Source organism: Garra rufa, chromosome 15 (genome assembly GCF_049309525.1).
Source record: "Garra rufa chromosome 15, GarRuf1.0, whole genome shotgun sequence".
In the NCBI taxonomy this organism is placed as follows: domain Eukaryota; kingdom Metazoa; phylum Chordata; class Actinopteri; order Cypriniformes; family Cyprinidae; genus Garra; species Garra rufa.
The window spans coordinates 36,357,951-36,377,877 of NC_133375.1; the positions used below are offsets into that span (position 1 = coordinate 36,357,951).

The window sequence follows — 19,927 nt, forward strand, 5'->3', positions numbered from 1 at the left end:
CAGTCTTTTTGATTTTTTTGCATCCTCAGATTTCTGATTTCAAATAGCTGTATCTCGGCCAAATATTGTCCTATCCTAACAAACCATACATCAATGGAAAGCTTATTTATTGAGCTTTCATATGATGTATAAATCTCAGTTTTGTCAAATTTAACCTTATGACTGGTTTTGTGGTCCAGGGTCACATATATGTATTGCTTAACTATATCATAAACATTGGAAGTACTTCTGTAACTGCTTTAAGGAATAGTTCACACAAAAATGAACGCAGGAACGGAAACGTTAAACACCAATTCTGCTGATTCTGAGTGAACAACCTTTTTTTTCTGAAGCACCGTTTTATGCAATTGACCAATATCAGTATCAAAATCGGCCAATAATTGTTTATTCAAATCGGAATAAACGCTGGAATGCCACTTTCTTGTGAACGCGGTTCACTTGAGAATGTCTTTATTAACCACTTAGAGCTGTGTGGAGTACTTTTTAAAATAGGTGGATGCACTTTATTTTGCTTCAAAATCTAAACAGCCATTCACTGCCATTATAAAGCTTGGAAGAGCCAAGACATTTTTTAATATAACTCAAATTGTATTCATCCGAAAGACGAAAGTCATAGGGTGTACTCACACTAGGCACGGTTGCCATGAACCGGGCACGAGTACGATTGTCCCCCCTCCCCACTCCCCCTCTGGCCTGCACTCACATAGGTTTCAGCATTCGTGCCGGAGCACGCTTACGTCATTATGGTGCGACAGTTTCAGGATAAACGGGAAGAGCGGCGCTCTCGCTGAACGCAATTTATTCCATCGCTGTTTTTACTTTGTGGATAGTAATTTTGAGTCGTTTGTTCCGCGGTGGTCCACAGCCTATTGTTAAACAGGTCTGTCGCCTTTATGGCACAAAAAATTTCGCGCAATCGTGCTGCTCGTATGAGGAGATTTGCAAGGTACCAGCTGAAGTGCAGCAAGGACTTTGCAGCTTTGATTACGGACTATAAAAACGTTGATTACCTCGCAAAAACGCGACGTCACGTGTCCTTGTTCCATGCTCCAGCACGGTTAGCGCTCACACTGCATGCGAACCGCGCCCGAGTCCAACTGAACCGTGCTCTGGCCCACCTCTTCCAAAGCGGGCCAGGGACGGCTAAACGAGCAAGTAGGGGGTAAGGAATTTACTTGAGGGTAAGTAAATTCAGAAGTAATTTTCATTTTGGGGTGAACTATCCCTTTAAGCCAGTGGTCTCAAACTCAATTCCTGGAGGGCCACAGCTCTGCACAGTTTAGCTCCAACCAGCTCCTACTCACACCTGCTTAGAAGTTTCTAGTTACCCTGAAGAGCTTGATTAGCTCAATCAGGTGTCTTTGATTAGGGTTGGAGCTAAACTGTGCAGAGCTGTGGCCCTCCAGGAATTGAGTTTGAGACCACTGCTTTAAGCAATCAAAGTAATTTTGGCATCTTTGTTAACAAATTTTTTTTAATGCTTTCAATAATTCTTTATCAGAATGTACTTTCTCAATCTCCGAAACAACCTGACTTTAATAAAATAATATCAACTAATATTAACTAATAATATTATAGCATAATATGATTCCTAAGTCCAACGCTGCTGGATTAAACACAGCATTTTATTTAGAAACACAAAAAAGTTAATACTGTATGTTCAAAATGCTTTTTAATTTTGTTTTTAAAGTTAACAGGTGCCAAAGTACCTGTAGCTGTGAGTTGAGATCATCTCTCTGCGCCATGAAGCTTTCCTGTTCTGTGCGTCTCTGCTGAAGTTCTGCATTTAGTGCCAAAGTTTGCTCTCTCAGCAAATTCAGTTCCTGAGTCTTCACTGTTTGGATCTGTGAAAAAAAAAAAAGAGTTTCTGATATACCCTAAAAACCCAGGACAAGTGAATTAAATCTTACTGAGTCTGAATTCAGTGTATAAGCAAGAAAATGCCAACAGAAGACTAAAGTAAAATTATTAATGAGCGAAAAACACTAGAGCACAGCTGAGAAATGCAATTCAGCACAGTGCTGAATATAATATCAACATAAATGCACCCATGAGTGCTTTCAAGCTAAATATACACCTTAATGCATGATGCAACATAAATATTTATAAATGAATATGTGTGAACATACAGACAAACAAAACAAAAAATATGGCTTAACAAAAGCATACACAGACATACATATTAATAATAGAAAAAGTTTTAGAACTTCAATCAGGGTTAAAGTAGTGTAGGCGTCCTGCCAGAGCCAAATGAACTTTATGCAGCATCGGAGTGTTCTTTAAATGGGCTTTGGTCTCATTTTTAATACACAGTGTCAATTAAATTATTTATACTTACTTAAATATATTTAAATATTAATATCTAGGTATTGCTCACAATGGATAATGGGTTTGATTTCCAGGGAGTGCACATACTAATGCTAATGTATATCGTAAATGCACTGTAAGTAACTCTGGGAGAAAATAAATAAGCTTAATGATTTAGGCTGGTGAGCAATAAACTAAAACAGTATTTAAATATGCCGTTTCAAATTTCAGTTTTAAGTTATCACACAGCCATACTGCCATTAAAGCACTAATCACACTGTGATTAGAAAATTATACAAAACAAGATTTTAAACCAAAACGATGGATCTTTATGAGCCTCCATGAATTTCCTTTTAGATAATTAGACTTTTTTTTTAGAGAAGTAAAAGAAAATATGGCATCAAACCAAATGGTGTGAACTGAGAGTGATTAAAAGTGCTAAAAGTGACATTAGTGTGTGTATTAGTAGTTAAAGGTACAAAGGGCGTGTGTGTTATGCCAGACATTGTCATTGAGTGAAGATGATGCAGGAACTGGTGTTGATGAAGGTCGTGATGTTGTATCATGGTCAGGTACCTGTTCTAGGGCTGCTAGATTTGTCCTGAGAGCATCGTTCTCACTCAGCATGCCCTCCACCTGCTCCTGACTGACCGCGCTCTGACACGCTACCTGCAGTTCCGCCCAAACACAAAACCACCCCAGACCAGGACAGAGAAAGACAGAGATAGAAAAGGAGGGGAAAAATGACAAGAAGAAGAAAGCAACACCAAATGAAGGAACGAAGGAATAAAGAACAAATGAAAGATTGAAATAAAACAGAATAAAGAAAAATGAATAGAAATGAACCAAAAAGAAAAAAAAGAAAATGAAATGAATGAAATAAAAAAAGAATAAAATATTAAAAATACGGAATTTTTGAAAAAAAAAAAAAATGAAAATATAAAATATGTAATAAAATATAAAAATTAGGCAAAACATGACAAAATAATGAAGGAAAAAAAAAACAAAGGAATGAACCAAAAAACATGAAAAAAATGAAAAAAGGGAAATTTATATTAAAAATAATACAAAAATCAAAACAAACATGAAAGAAAATAGACAAATAAGGAACAAATGAGGAAAAGAAACAAAACAAAATTAAATAATAAAATTTTTAAACAAAAAATTTAAAAGAATTTAAAATAGTAAAATGTTCAAAACATGAACATTTTGAAGAAAACAAAATGACAAATAAATAAAGAACAAATGAGGATAAGAAGCGAAAAGAAAAAATCAATTTTAATAAAGAAAATGCAAAAAATAATGAACAAAGAAAACAAAAAAAGAATGAATTAAAAATAATAAAATGTTCAAAATATGAACATTTTGAAGAAAAAAATAAGAAAATAACAAATAAAAAACAAATAATGAAAAGTTAGAAATTATAAAAAAGCAAAATAAAAGAACAAAGAAAATAAATAAAAAACATTTCATTAAAAATTATAAAATGTTTAAAATAGGAAATAAAAAACAAATGACGAAAGAATAATATTTGTAATAAAAAATGTTCAAAATATGAACATTTAGGGGAAAAAATATATAATATGAAAGAAAATAAAGAACAAATGAGGAAAAGCAAAAAAACATTTTTAATCAAACAAATTGCAAAAAAATGAAAGAACAAAGAAAACAGAAAAAAATCAGAATAAATGTTTAAAAAATGAACATTTAGAAGAAAAAAGAAAATATGAAAGAAAAAAAAATGAAGAAAAGCAAAAAAGTTAGTAAAAAATGCAAAATTAAAGTAAAATTAGAATGAATTATAAAAATGTTCAAAATATGAAAATTAATAAAAAATGCAAAAAAGAATAAAAGAACAAAGAAAACAAAGAAAAAATCAGAATGAATTAAAAACAATAAAATGTTTAAAATATGACCATTTTGAAGAAAAAAAAGAAAATATGAAAGAAGATAAAAAGAACAAATGAGGAAAAGCAGCAAAAAAATATTTTTTTAATAAAAATGCAAAAAGAATGAATGATCAAAGAAAACAAATAAAAACATTTGAATGAATTAAAATATAAACATATTGAAGAAAAAAAATACATAAAAAGTGAAAAAAAAAAACATTAACAGATAACAGAATCAAAACAAAAAAAAAAATCACAAAAGGATATAAGGAAGAAAACATGTACAGAGCGATGTGAATGATAAATGAAGATATGTCCAGAGGGAGTGTGGGATTGTAGTAGAAGTATTGGAGAAGATGAACACAAGAAGAATAAACCCCAAGGGGGAGAATGAGAGCAAGAGATGATAAAGAAAGAACACCCAAAACAAGTAAAAAGAAGAGAGAAGAAAACAGGCTGAGTTAGAAAATCCACATCGAACAGAAGAGACCCAGTCAAGCAGTTCTGAATGGAAAAACAGAACAGGGAGGTTCTTCATCCTTATCTGCTTGCTGCTCATTAGAGGCAGCTGCTTAATTAAGATTTGTGACCTCACGGAGGGAAGTGAAAGACATTTGTGGTGGCGGGACCTGCAGGAGGGCCGTCGGCGGCATAAGAGCGGCCCTTCCCTCAGGGGGCCTCGGCGGAGCGCGTGTGCCCCTAAGCCACCTGCACTGAGCCCCACTAATCCTTAATTACTCAGCTGATCTTGAGCACCATCATCCATAAACGCTCAATTAAACAGGCTGCTCTCTGGGTAATTATAAACTTCACCAACTTCTCCTTAAGCACAAAGAGTTTGCTATCAGCAGAAACACTGGTGCGTCTTCTGGTTTATATTAAAGGGATAGTTCAGCCAAAAATTAATATTCGGTCGGTTTACTTCCCTCTCATGTTGTTCCAAACCTATCTTACTTCGTTTAACAAACTTTCTTAAAAACAAAAAGGAGACTTTGAAAAATGTTTACGCTTCTTTTCAATATACAATGAAAGTGAAACTCCCAAAAAATACATTTCATATATTTCAAGTCCCCTGAATTCACAAATCACTTAAAGTCATATTTGTTCAATTTTGCCCACTAAAAAGCTGCAAATTTAATGGTAACCAATGAATATTCAAATACAGTTCACTGCAGGTTCAAGTAGTTCAAAACTAAAAAATAGTGTTAAAATGCACAACGCGAATGACATTTGAAAGCTATATCTAAGGGAAAGATGTCTGTTTCTCTCAAAGTTATCATATTACTTTATTTATAAATTTATTTCTTTATGATTTAACAACATATCAGCAGCAGAGGCTATATTCATGACAAAATCAAACATTTTAATACAAAAATTATATATGCACTGCCATTCAAAAGTTTGGGATCAGTAAGATGTTTTTAAAGTAGCCTTTTCTGCTCATCAAGGCTGCGTTTATTGTATTAAAAATACTGAAAATAAACAGTAATATTGTGAAATATTGTTGAATTTAAAACAGCGGTTTTCTATTTTAAAATACTATAAAATAGAATTTCTTCCTGTGATGAAACGCTGAATTTAGTCTTCAGTGTCAAATGATACTTCAGAAAAAAATCTAATATAATATTATTTTATATCAATGTGCTGCATAATATTTTTTCTGGAACATGTGATACTTTTTTCAGGATTCTTTGATGAATAAAACATAAAAAACAGAATTTATTTAAAATAGACATCTTTTGTAACTATACACTACCATTCAAAATTTGGGTCTGTAAATTTTTTCTCTGAAAAAAAAAAAAAAAAGTATACTTTTATTCAGAAAGAATGTTTTAATTTAGTAAAAAAAAGTGATAAAAAGACGTATACTGTTAGAAAAGATTTCTATTTTGAATAAATGCTGTACTTTTTAACTGTTTATTCATCAAAGAATCTTAAAAAAAAGTATCACAGTTTCCAAAATATAGCGGTTTGCAACACCGATAATATGTTAGCATATTTGAATGATTTCTGAAGGGTCATGTGACCCTGAAGGCTGCAGTAATGGCTTGTGAAAATTCAGCTTTTCATCACAGAAATTTTTTTTTTTTTAAAGTATATTAAAATATAAAACTGTTATTTTAAATTGCAATAATATTTCATAATATTAGTGTTTTTTCTGCATTTTTGATCAAATAAATGCAGCTGATTAAATGGCAGTGTGTATAAATATAGAAGAAACCTTTCTAAAAACGCCCATTAATATATTTTTTGAATAAAAATGTGGCCTAATATAATTTAAAAATGTGTTTTATTAAGTCTATTAAAAAATCAACACTTTCCTACGTAAACCACAGAGCTGTTTAGTTTGATATGACTCCAGAAGATTTGGAATATAGTGAGAAAGTCCTATGAAATTGTTTTATGATGTTGTTTTGTCCTGTATGGGGCTCAATAACTTCTTTCCCCATTCACTTCCATTGTATCGAGAAAAACACTCAGGGCAAACTTCTCCTGTCAAGTTCCAAAAAAAGAAAAGAAAGCCATATACTGTAGGTTTGGAATAAATCTATGGTGAGCAAATGAAAACACAGTTTTCTTTTCTGGCTGAACAGAATAAGAAACTCCAAGACTGAAAAAGGCTTGCTAAACAAAGCTAAACCACATTTTAAAACTAAAATGGCTACATAATCACAAAACTGCATCCTGCCATTAAAAAAAGAAAGTTCAGTTTTCATTATTTGATTTTTTTTAAAGCAGAACAATAAAAACGTAATTGTGTTCTGCGCTGATAACAACACCCACATGAGCCTTTTACGGTTTATTTAATTGAATCTGTAGGACCTATTATCATTAAAATCACACTCAATTTATGCAGATTAATTGCCTGCTTTCTTTCATTTATAAACCTGTTAGTAAACAGCGAAACAGCAGATGTGGAAATTGCCGAATAATTCTCTGGAGATGCACTAACGACCATCTGGGATGGAATAAACATTAAAAGAATTGTTAAATGAACATTTTAACCAACTATTCATCTTCGGTACTCTTCCTATTAGCACCTTTGGCGATGTTTGGAACAGAACACTAGAACAACCGGCAGTATGTACTGTATACTATGTAGTATGCAACATCCTCTCACCCCTATGTCCTCTCACCCTATGTCATCCAAGATGTTCATGTCTTACTTTCTTCAGTCGCAAAGAAATTAAGGTTTTTGAGGAAAACATTCCAGGATTTTTCTCCATATAGTGGACTTCAACGGGGATCAACAGGTTGAAGGTGTGTTCCAAAATGCAGTTTCAATGCAGCTTCAAAGAGCTCTACACGATCCTAATAGCGGCATAAGGGTCTTATCTAGTGAAACGATCTGTCATTATAAAAAAAGAAATACAAATTTACGATGTAAATAGGAAATTTGTTATGCAAAGAACTTCATTGATTACTTATAACCAGTGGATAATTTGTAAATTACAAGGTCCCAGAACAAAGCGGGGTGACGGATCCGGCAAGTGATCGGAATAGGGAGAGGTACGGAGCATTCGCGCAATCACATTGCACTGGTGGACCAACTTGAGCGACCAGCTTGCATCAGTTGCTTTTATAGCGTGCACATGTACTCATGGTTATTTTATCTTAAACCAAACATTTTTAGCATAGTTTTTGTGGGACAGGGCAGTCGCAACAGTGGTTGTAATGAGCGCGGATATTTTGCATTCTCTTCAGGAGTAGTTCTCGGTGCCGCCGACTTGCATTACTTTGGTAAAAATATGTTTTATTTAATCTATGAAACTGTTTCTTTGCTGTTAATCATTTTATTTAATGCAAAGCAAATTAAAGAGACGCGATGTCAGTCACCTAAACGAGACACACTGGTTTTTCACTACGATTATACATTTAATTCTTGTAAAAGGAGTTTAAATGTAAGAAATATTGTATACATGTTTAAAGGGTAGTATGTGTTGTATTAAAGGTCCCATATTGTCAAAATCGAAATTTCCTGGCTTTTTTCATGATAACTGAGGTCTAGGGGCTATGTAACTACCATATGAGTTTCAATGCAGTCAATCCACAGTAAACTGCACACAGCCTGCTTAAAGTAGCTGTTCATTTTCACGAGCCGCTGTGACTTCCGTAAAGATGTGACGTCTGATCTACTCAGTCACCACCCCCAGCACCAATCACGTCCCACCCTCCTTTTGTCAAACCCAGACAATATCGTGTCCATAACATTGCTAAGCAACAACAACACGAAAACAAGTCGAGAAAACCCTGTTCAGTCGATAGATTTCGAAACTACATCATTGCACAGGCTTCAGAACAACGTTAATATAAGAGACCAGCGGCACGTCAACTTCAGCCTCTTTCACACAGCGATTCCGGTAAATACACGGATAATGTGTCCCATGATTTGTTCCGGAGTTGTTTGATTTGGTTCATTCACAGTTGTTTTCCGGAATCTGTGCATGCTTTACACACAACCCATAAAGACATGTGACGTTTGGATGTGAGCTGTAATGCGACGCATACGTTTCACTAAACTGAAACTAACCTGAACAAACTGTGCTTCAGCGCTGATAGTGCGGAGCTGGCTCTGCCCAATCGCCGCTTCATTCCACTTTGCACGTATTTTTTCATCGTGAAGAGTCGCATGATAACGTGCATCATCACTACAACACTGCCTTTATGGTTCTGGCTTTTGTTCACACAGCGCTCGTTCCCGTAATTTTCCAGAATCAGCGCGCATTGTGAAAGGGGCTTTACTAAAGCAACAGTTATGTAGCTTACTGCATTCGGTGTTTGAAAAAGAAAAAACATTAATGATCATTCTGAAATATCCTGTTGAGTATCAGCAAGCTAGGCTCTCTCTATGGCTCTGGGCTCGGCTAAAGGATACATGACCGTAGTTAACTGTGGTTGGTCTGGCTGTGCGTCACTCAGAAAACAACAGGCCAATCAGAAGAGAGGCTCATGAATATTAATTAGATGGGCCAAAATCGACCTGTTTTTGACAGAGCTACTAAAAAAGGAGCTGTAAAAATATATTGAGATGGATTTTGGCACGTATACCGCAAATATATATTCTTAAGGACATCAACAACTAAAATAAACCTCCAGAAATGTGTACAATATGGGACCTTTAAGAAATTATTTAACGAAAAAAAGGCAATTAGGCAAATAAAGAAAGACAGAAATACAGTGAGCTGAGGTATTTTTGGGTAGACTACTACTTTAACAGATAAAAATATTTAAGATCTGTTTTGAGAGTCAGATCAATTTTGCATAAGTTTTTATTTAAAGTGATCAGTTAAAAAATCAAGTGGGACTGCAGCAAATTGCAACTGAAATTTGTGACATTTAGAGGTATCATACACTATGGAAGCCCATTTCCACCAGTGAATTGAAAAAAAAAATTTGGTAATTGACTTTTTTCGCAATTTTGCAAATCTAACTTATTTTCTCAAAATTGAGATATAAACTCACAACTGCATGTTATAAAGTCAGAATTGCAAGCTATAAACTAGAAATTGAGGTATAAAGTCAGAATTGCAAGATCTAAAGCCACAATTCAGACTTTTTTCTCAGAATTGTGTGATAGAAAACTCACAATTGCGAGAAATAAGATAAAAACTCACAACTCTGACTTTTTGCAATTCTGACTTTTTTTTTAGATATAAACTCACAATTGCGAGAAATAAAGTCAGAATTGCAAGACGAAAACTTTTTTATATATTTAATTTTTACTTCTAAAATTCTTGTTAAAGGAGTTTAAATGTAAGAAATATTGTATACATGTTTAAATGGTAATATATGTTGTATTAAGAACTGTATTTAATGAAAATAAAGGCAATTAGGCAAAGAAAGAAAGAAAGAAAGAAAGGTCAAAAAATTAAATGCAAGACGAGCATTTATGGTTAAAGTATACAAATTGTAATTTTTTTAAGAAAATGTTGATCGTTTTACTACATAAGACCCTTATTCCTCAGCTGGGTTATGTAGAGCCCTTTAAAGCTGCATTGGACCTTCAACTCTATCCCCAGTCCCTATTGGAGTCCACTATATGGAGAAAAATCCTGGAATGTTTATCATCAAAAACCTTCTTTTCAACTGAAGAAAGAAAGACATGAACATCTTGGATGACATGGGTATGAGTAAATTATCAGGAAATTTTAACTCAGGAGTGAACTAATCTTTTAAAACATTTCAAACGTTTAAGTTAGTGACTGGCGTCCAGTATAGTCACCTGAGAAATGAATGTTCATTTTACATTGTGAACCAATCTTGTGCACTACCTGATCTTTAAGCGCGTGGATGGCCAGCTCATGCTCTTTCTGTTTACTCTGCAGCTGCTCCTTCAGTTCAGCGACGTTCTGGAATCGCACACACAAACCAACAGGCAGGAAGATTCAATGCATTTTTAGTATGACAGTGATGGATGCAGCAGTGTGTCTACGGTCCATTAATCTCTGCAGATGTGCCTCAGCGCCAGAGTCTGATCCTGAAGCACTGACTGCAGTCTTTAGCCCACTCCCAAGGGTTTGCAAATGTTTATCATCATACTCCCTTAGTGGCCATCCATCGATCGCCCTCCAAGATGTGCAACAAATGGGCTTCAATATTAAGGGAATTTGGCAGGGTGGGCCCTGAGCGGATCTCACCTGGTTGGCTGCCATTAAATCCGTCTGCAATTTCTGCACACGAAGGTTTATGGATTTGAGCTCCTCCTCTTTCCTCTGTTGGATCTCATCAATTTTAGTCCTGTGAAAACAAATGCATCATATGCTATGAGGGGTTTGATGTGACTAATGTGTGGTAGGGTCTATTCCCAGGCATCACGAAAAGAATAAATAAAACAGCAAATTCAGCAGGAAAAACATTACAGAGGAGTATAAATGACAACATGGGAACACATATAGCTGGGTTCCAGAAGTAAAAATGCCTTTTTTTATTTAACATGTTTAAAGGTATAAATTACCCAAAAAATAAATTTGTCAAAAATATTGACCCCTCAGACCATCCAAGATGTAGATGGGTTTTTTTCGCTCACCAATGAATCCTCTGCAGTGAATGGGTGCCGTCAGAATCATATTCCTCAGTTCAAACACCTTAATAATGGATTTGCTACTTACAAACAGAGCTTTTCACTCCACAAGATGTTCATTGATGGACTGGAGCTGTGTGGATTACTTGTGAATTATTGTGATGTTTTTATCAGCTGTTTGTAATCTCATTCTGACGGCACCCATTCACTGCAGAGGATCCATTGGTGAGCAAATGAATTAAAACTGATTTTTGTTGATCTGTTCCAATAAAGAAACAAACTCATCTACATCTTGGATGACCTAAGAGTGAGCGGAGGTATTTTTGGGTGGACCACTCTTTTAACAAATACAAATATGTATGATCTGTTTTAAGAGTGCAGAAAGAGTCAGATTAACTTAGCAAAAGCTTTTATTCAAAGCGATCAGTTTAAACTCAAGTGGGACTGTGGCAAATTGCCACTGAAATTTGCGACATTCAGAGACATTCATCTTCTGGTTCAAACCTTACAACTCCTCATTTCTGACTTTTTCTTGCAATTGTGAGTTTGTATCTCGCAATTCTGACTTTTTTCTTGCAATTGCAAATTTACATCTCTGAATTTTTTTCTCAGAATTGCATGATGCAAACTCGCAATTCTGAATTTTTTTCTCAGAATTGTCAAATATAAACTCACAAATGCAAGAAATAAAGTCAGAATTGCAAGATGAAAACTCGCAATTCCGACTTTCTCTGAATTACGTGATACAAACTCACAATTCTGACTTTTTACTCATAATTGTGAGATATAAACTCGCAATGGCATGTTATAAAGTCAGAATTGTGAGATATAAACTTGCAATTCTCAGAAATATCTCAGAATTGCAAGGTATAAAACTCGCAATTGTGATTTATAATCAGAATTGCGAGATATAAAGTCACAATTGCAAGTTGAAAACTTTTTTCTCACAATTGAGAGTTTGTATCTCACAATTCTTTTTTCTCACAAATGCATGATACAAACTTGAAATTTTGACTTTTTTCTCAGAATTCTGAGATATAAATTCCCAATTCTGACACTTTCTCAGAATTGTGATATAAACTGAATTGCAAGAAATAAAGTCAGAATCGCAAGATGTAAACTCGCAACTCTGACTTTTTTCTTGCAATTGCGAGTTTATATCTTGCAATTCTGACATTTTCCTCAGAATTGTGAGATATAAACAATTGTGTGTTATAAAGTCCAGTTTTGAGAGGGAAAAAAGACAGATATGTTCTCATGATTGAGTTTATGTCTCACAATTCTGACTTGATAACTTCAATTGTGTGTTATAAAGTCACAATTGCAAGATATTATCTCATAATCCTGGCAAAAAATTTAACTTATGTCACACAATTCTGACTTTATAACATGCAGTTGCGAAAAAAATCAGAATTGCGTTTTTATCATTCAATTCTACATGGAAAAAAAGTCAGAATTGCAAAATGTAAACTCACTACCTTTTTTTATTTTTTATTCATGCTGGAAATGGGCTTCCATAATACACTTCCTAAATTCAGAAGTTGATTCAAAATCAGAGTAAGTTATTTGTTTGCTGTGATTTTCATTTCAAATGAAAATCCGCAATACATTTTCTGGTTCAAACCTTACAACTACACATTGAGAAAACAAATGGGAAACACATTTCGAGAACCCAGGCTCCTAAAAAATCCCTGTTGAGCTTTATCGCAAAATAACTGCCCTGCTGGGTTTGTCTTTCTCACCTGCTGTCATTGTAAAGTGCCTCCTTCTCAACTTGTAGCCTCTGGAAGCTGTAAGAGAAGCATAAAGAGACTTGAATCCTCATTGGCCCTAAAAAAAACCCACACAGCAGTGATAAATAACAGGCAGCATCTCCTGATCAGGGAAAACAGGCCCCGTGTTGACCAGAGGGATGCGGATCGAAGGCAGTCTGTGCTGAAACAGCAGTCTACAGCAAGTGCCAGAACAACAAGTTCACGTTCAGACTCATTACACTGACACAGAGACTGCCGCTAGGCCACAGCTGAGTTACCACGGCACACTAAGGGGTGATGTAATCACACGGAGAGTTCTGATTGGCTGAGGGGCCACGGTACAGAGAAAGAGGACTCGAGTTAAATGGAGGGTTGAAAGTCATTTATCTTGCACTTGAGGAGGTAATGTGTTTAACTGTAACATCGTCCATTAATACCGTCCTTAATGTTCATTTTTCCATATTTCAGCAGGTTTTCCGTGAAATCACTCAATCACTGTCTTCCTCAATTAATATCAGCAAGTTGTAGTCTTAAGCTGGTTTAAAGGTGCACTTATTCATTTTCCACTAGGAACCCCTGTCTCTAAACTGAAGTGAATTTTGCATCATAAAGAAAACTTTCACACCATGTTTGGAGAAAAGCATAAGTACTTCACTGGGATAGTTCAACTAAAAAAGAAAATTCAACCATTATTTAATCAACCTTGTTTTCTGTTCTAATGCCTTATAACCTTTGTATTTTTTCAGAGTATTAAAAGACAAATGTAAACAAAACAAAAAAAGCCCTTCTTGCACATGTTCTTAATAGCGGTGAATAGCAACTAGGCTCAAGCTTTAAAGAAAAACCATTCAAAAGCATCACAGAACGATCCCATTTGACTTGATTTTCCATGGGGCATACGATAGTGTTGAAAAACTGAATTGAACTGAAATTTAAATTATTATTTAGCAAAAGTCCTGACCTTGGCCATTGGTCTTCTGTGCAAGACTGTGAGACCGTATTAACAGAAGTTTCAGCTCGCTCAGCAAAAGCCCACAAGCACACCATTTCAAGAAATCAAGGTTGATCAAAATGCGATGCACGGCTCCTAGAAAATTATGCACATACTTCTCAGAGGTGAATATCTCTGTTGCATTCTCCAGTCGTGGATAGCAGACCAATGGCCAAGATCAGAATTTTCGCTAAACAATAAATTAAACCAAAATATAATTTTTCATCAAAGCCTATCGTATGCCTCCTGAAGACATGGAAAATACAGCATAAGTCAAATGGGATCACTCTGTGATGGTTTTGCTTTTTTTTTCCTGCTTGAAGCTGATTGCTATTCAATTGCCATTATATGGATGGGAACAAGCAGGACATGTTTTATTACATTTCTAATTTCTAATTTAATTTCTAATTTTTAAAAAAAGGACATATGGCATAACAACAACAACAGGGTGAGTAAATATTTATTTGCACCGTTTCCAACACTTACTGTATGCTTTTAAGATCCATCTCTTTTCACACTGAGGACAAATGAGGGACTCATATGCAACTATTACAAAAGATTCAAACGCTCACTGATACTCCAGAAGGAAAAAAGATGCATTAAGAGCCAGGGGTGAAAACTTTTGAACAGAACAAATATATGTACATTTCTCTTATTTTGCCTTTTTGACTCTTTTCATTTAGTACTGCCCTTCAGAGGCTACAAAAGATATGTACATGTGCTCCAGAAGACAAAATAAGTAAAATTTAGCCTGATCTTCAAATTCAAAATGTTTCTAAATTTGAATGCATTGTATTTCCTTATGGAGCATCAGTGAGCTATTGAACCTTCTGTAATAGTTGCATATGAGTGCCTCAGTTGTCCTCAGTGAAAAAAAACAGAGCTGTGGATCATTCAGGTAACAACACAGTATTAAGACTCAAGCGTATGTAAAATTCTTTATTACTTTCTCTTGTGGACTACATGTAAATTCAGGTCAGTACAGAATAAAAAATTACATGGATTTTATATGATCACTCTTACCCACTTATTTTGGTAAAATATTTTGCAGATTCTTCAAGGTGTATGTAAACTTTTGACTTCAACTGTAATATGAAAAAATAAAGCATAAAAGCATCTCACCTGTCTTGTTTTTTCTTCAACTTATCGGACAACTAATAAATGAAAAAAAAAAGACATTATCACTTGCATTTTTATCATTGAGGACACATGCTTTCCGAAACAGACATGTGGTACTTACTTTAGCATTTTCTTCTTGTAGTTTTGTGATTTCCGCCTGCTTAGACATCTGAAAATGAAAATGAATACATTACAATTAGAAAAGTCTGTATGGGGACTACAATATGGATCAGTCAAAGAGGTAAGATAAAGGAAAATAAAATATTTAATGTGTCAATTAACAATACAAAAATGTATGATCAAATTAAAAATAGCTTTAATAAGCAACTTTCAAATATTAAAACCTGCAAAATGCCAGTTTAATCATAGTTATGAAAGTACTCTCTAGAGCAAGGAGAGAATGAATGCGTCCAAAATTAGCACCCATGGCGAGGGTAAAAATACACGCTCATCAGCAAAACGAATCCTAGCATTTTGTCCTTTTGTCTGTTTCCTGCTGTCCTGGGTATTTAGAGGGCAAAACTGATGTTTTTACCTCTAGTGTCTGGAGTTGTTCCCTCAGTAAGCATTTCTCCTCCATTTCCGTTTGAAGCTTTAATGCCACCTCTGAAACCCAGCGTTAACAGATATTAATGCACACGACTGCCAAAAAATCTTGAGTTTGTAAAGTGTTCAACTGACGCTCAGTCAAAGTCAAATCATTGTGCTGCTATGTGAAGATCCAGAACACAACCTTCCCTGTTTTTTACTCGGTTAACTCTTCAGTGAGTTTGAGAAGGTCAGAACTTTAAAAAGAAGTTGTCAGAAAGATGTACTCACTGCACAGTTCATTATCTCGCTGTTCCGGTTTGGTGCTTTGCACTTCGGCCTAGAGAACACAGAAGAGATACACAACGAAATGAACTTTTTCACAAAGGGTTTGAACAGCAGGTTCAGTTTCTACAAAGCAGCTCCACAAATGAAACCCCAGTAAATACAGAAATCAGTGGATGTTTTTTGAGGAAAACATTTCAGGATTTCTCTCCATATAGTGGACTTCTATGGTACCTGCAAGTTTGAACTTCCAAAACGCAGCTTCAAAGGGCTCCAAAACGATCCTAGCTGAGGAAGAAGCGTCTTATCTAGTGAAACAATTGGTTATTCTCGAAAAAAAAAAAAACGATTTATATACTCTTTAACCTTAAATGCTCATCTTGTCTAGCTCTGTGTGAACTCTGTGTATTCCAGTTCAAGACAGGAATACACAGAGTTCACACAGAGCTAGTATATTTAGTATATAAGAGTTTAATATAGAAATTGTCATTTATTTTAGAAAATGACTATTTCCCTATAGATAAGACCCTTCTTCTTTGGCTGGGAATGTTTAGAGCCCTTTGAAGCTGCATTTAAACTGCAAATTGCAAAATACAATTTCTGTTATTTATCTGTAATTTTTTATTGCAAGAGAACTTCACTTTAAACAACTTTTCTGCTCATTTAAGGCTAGTACATGAGGCTGGGAATAGGGCTGTGCAATTAATCGAAACTCAGTTTCGGTTTCTTTAAATGACCATGAAAATACAGTAATCGAGATGAAATGTTTATTGCGCCCCTTTCCAGTGTGTTTTCGCTCCTCCATAAAAGCCTAATTTCACATGCAAGTCAGCGAAATGTTTCTTTGATTTTGTGTTTTTAAAAGCGAGAAAGATAACTTGCACTGTTCTGTGCATGCGCTCAGAGACGGAGCAAAACACGGACATGTAAAATTATCTTTTAGCTCAAGGTGCGCACCTAAACGGTCAAATACACTAAAATATAAAATATTTCAAAATGAGGCGCTTGGTGATTATTAATGTAAACCCTTGTCAGTTATGTCTTAAATGATCATAATCAGTTGAGAAAGAAAATACGTGTGTAGCAGTATATTGGATCCGTGTGGCACTTAAAGCGCCAACAAATAATATTCGTTCTGCCTTCTCTGTGCTTATTAATAAAATGTAAAAATACAAAGAAAAAAAATCACTCACTGCTCTTGAATGAAGGACTTTTGTAGTTTTAATAAGAAACAACGCATGTTTAATTCTTACAGTGAAGACGCAGTTTTATTTTACATTCAAATAATTACATTCAAATTCTGTAGTAGACTATTACACTACTTTAGACTTGCATAAAAGTCAATATTTACTGGGGGTTTTTTTATTTGTATCTTTTTTCTGTTGTATTGCTATCTTTAAATTAGTCACTAATTTAAAGCTTTGGCCCCAGTCACAATCGTGATTACAATATTGACCAAATGATTTTTGCCATAATCGAGCAGTCCTGGGCTGGGAAACACTAACATTAAACACTAACTAATATTAAACACTAACATCATAACCTACTTTTTCATCATCCAATCATGAAGGATAAAATCAAGTCCCATTCTACATTATTTCCCGCTGGATATTCTATTCCAATTTCAAGAAACTGCACCATATTATGGAATTGGGAATGTTTAAAAAAAGTGACAAACTATATATAAAGAACAACCAATTAGCTGCAGCCCTCATTTTATCAGTAGTCATCGGTAGTCAAACACTAGACTCCAGATCCCTGTCCTTACATCCCCTTTACTGTGCTAATCTCACAAAAGAAGCTGATGGTGGTGTCTCTGCTGTGTCTGGCCACAGTTCACCCTAGCATCTGTAGGCCCTGCATTAAACATGACCTCTGAGAACTCCAGCAAACTCCTCCTGATAAAGAGTGCAGCACTGCGTAGCTGAATAATTGATTTACTCTGAAACTCTACTGTTAGGATACTCTGACTGAGTGAACCAACTTGTTTACTTGGACTGAAACTTGTATTTTTAGAAAGACATTTATAGCCATCCGTTCCAAACTTATCACATACCCCAGAAGATGCATGCCAATCACACTCGATTGCGGTATAGATGGCTTCATCGATTGACATCTGAGAGTTCTGGTTTCTTGCACATGGTATAATTATTATCCCTGCAGAAGCTGCAGTCATTTCATTATACTGGTTCTTTCACTCTAAACCTCTTCTGTATGGTACAGCATCCCAACCCTGGTGAGAATGAAACCTAATATCTGTTACCTGATCAATCTGATCATTTCCCGGGGCAGAGAGTTCATCACTGTGACCGCTGGCATCTGACTGGACACCATTAGTGCCGGCCGATTCATCGATGAGCGCTGCTTTTCCATCATTAACATCTGCACATTCTTGAAGAGCTGTTTGGATGCACACAGAATATAATCAAGCCCACTTCTTAAAGGGACAGTTCAACCAAAAATGAAAATTACCCTATGATTTACTCACCCTAAATTGATTCTAGGTGTATATGATTTTCTTCTTCCAAACAAATACAATCAAAGTTATATTAAAAATGTCCTAGCTCTTCCAAGCTTTTTAATGGCAGTGAATGGGTGTTGAGATTTTAAAGTCAAATAAAGTTCATCCATCCATCATAAAAGGTACCCCACACAGCTCCGGGGGGAAGCAAAAATATCTCCATTTAAAACTTTATAAACCATATTCTCTCACTTCCGCTAACTGTCATATGTGTGTTCACCAGAAGTGCACTGGAAAGAGCAAAACAAACCACCGGTCACGGAATAGAAGTACAAAACAAGGATTTGTAAAGAAAAATGTCTGAGGATTACAAAATAAGCCAAGAGAAGACTGGTTTTCCTTTGCTGTAAATACAGCTTGATTCTCAAAAGACAAGCATATTCTCACTAGATGTCATGCTACGGCATGTCCTACGCCAACTACTGGAATGCCAGTCAGTTAGCGAAAGCTAGAGAGTGCAGTTTATAAAATGTTAAATATTTATATTTTTCCTTACAAAAACGCATCAATTCAGAGGGCCTTTATTAAAAGAGTAGACTTCCAGTATTTGACTTCGAGAACATAAATGTACAGATAATGTACTCACCCTGTTGTCATCCAAGATGTTCTTGTCTTCTTACTTCAGTCATAAAAAAAATATATGTTTTTTGAGGAAAACATTTCAGAAATTATCTCCATATAGTGGACTTCAATGGTGCCCGTGACTTTGAACTTCCAAGATACAGTTTAAATGCAGCTTCAAAGGGCTCTAAACGATCCCAGACAATTTATATATTTTTTAACCTCAAATGATAGTCTTGTCTAGCTCTGCGTGAACTCTGTGTATTCCGGTTCAAAACAGTAAAGGGTATGTCAAAAAATTCCATCTCATTTTCTTGAGTTTTTGTCATGAACCAGAATACAGAGTTCACACAGAGCTAGACATGATGAGCATTTGAGGTTAAAAAGTATATAAATAGGATTTTTTTTTTTTTTTTTTTAGAAAATAACCGATCATTTCGCTAGATAAGACCCTCGGCTGGGATCATTTACAGCTCTTTGAAGCGGCATTTAAATAGCATTTTAGAAGTTTAAGTCCACTATATGAAGAAAATTCCTGAAAAGTTTTCCTCAAAAAACAATTTCTTTACGACTGAGAAAAGACATGAACATCTTGGATCTCACAAAAGTGGGTGAGTAAATTATCTGTAATTTTTTGTTCTAGAAGTGAACTAATCACGTGAATATGATATATATATTTTTTTTTTACACAAATGCATTGATTCACTTCCGAAGGCCTTTATTAACCATCCAGAGCCATGTTGAGTACTTTTAATCATGGATGGATGCATTTGATTGGACTTCAAAATCTCAATAGCCATTATAAAGCTTAGAAGAGCCAGGACATTTTTTTTTATATAACTCCAATTGAATTATTTTGAAATAATAAAGTCATATACACCTAGGATGGCTAGAGGGTGAGTAAAGCATGGGGTAATTTTCATTTTGAGGTGAACTATCCTTTTAAAGGGA

General features: G+C 35.0%; 1 protein-coding gene across 1 annotated transcript in view; it reads right to left on the reverse strand.

Moving 5' to 3' along the window:
• Nucleotides 1–1,591: 1,591 nt before the first annotated feature.
• The window catches only part of LOC141287740 (GRIP1-associated protein 1-like), a 25,211-nt gene continuing 6,875 nt past the window's right edge, over nt 1,592–19,927 (reverse strand). The window contains exons 2-12 of the mRNA XM_073819874.1: nt 18,158–18,294; nt 15,901–15,949; nt 15,617–15,687; nt 15,203–15,250; nt 15,085–15,116; nt 12,960–13,007; nt 10,835–10,934; nt 10,469–10,546; nt 2,884–2,976; nt 1,710–1,844; nt 1,592–1,606 (exon numbers count right to left, since the gene is read on the reverse strand). Coding sequence (XP_073675975.1) covers nt 1,592–1,606; nt 1,710–1,844; nt 2,884–2,976; nt 10,469–10,546; nt 10,835–10,934; nt 12,960–13,007; nt 15,085–15,116; nt 15,203–15,250; nt 15,617–15,687; nt 15,901–15,949; nt 18,158–18,294 — 806 coding nt within the window. The remainder of the gene's footprint in view (nt 1,607–1,709; nt 1,845–2,883; nt 2,977–10,468; nt 10,547–10,834; nt 10,935–12,959; nt 13,008–15,084; nt 15,117–15,202; nt 15,251–15,616; nt 15,688–15,900; nt 15,950–18,157; nt 18,295–19,927) is intronic.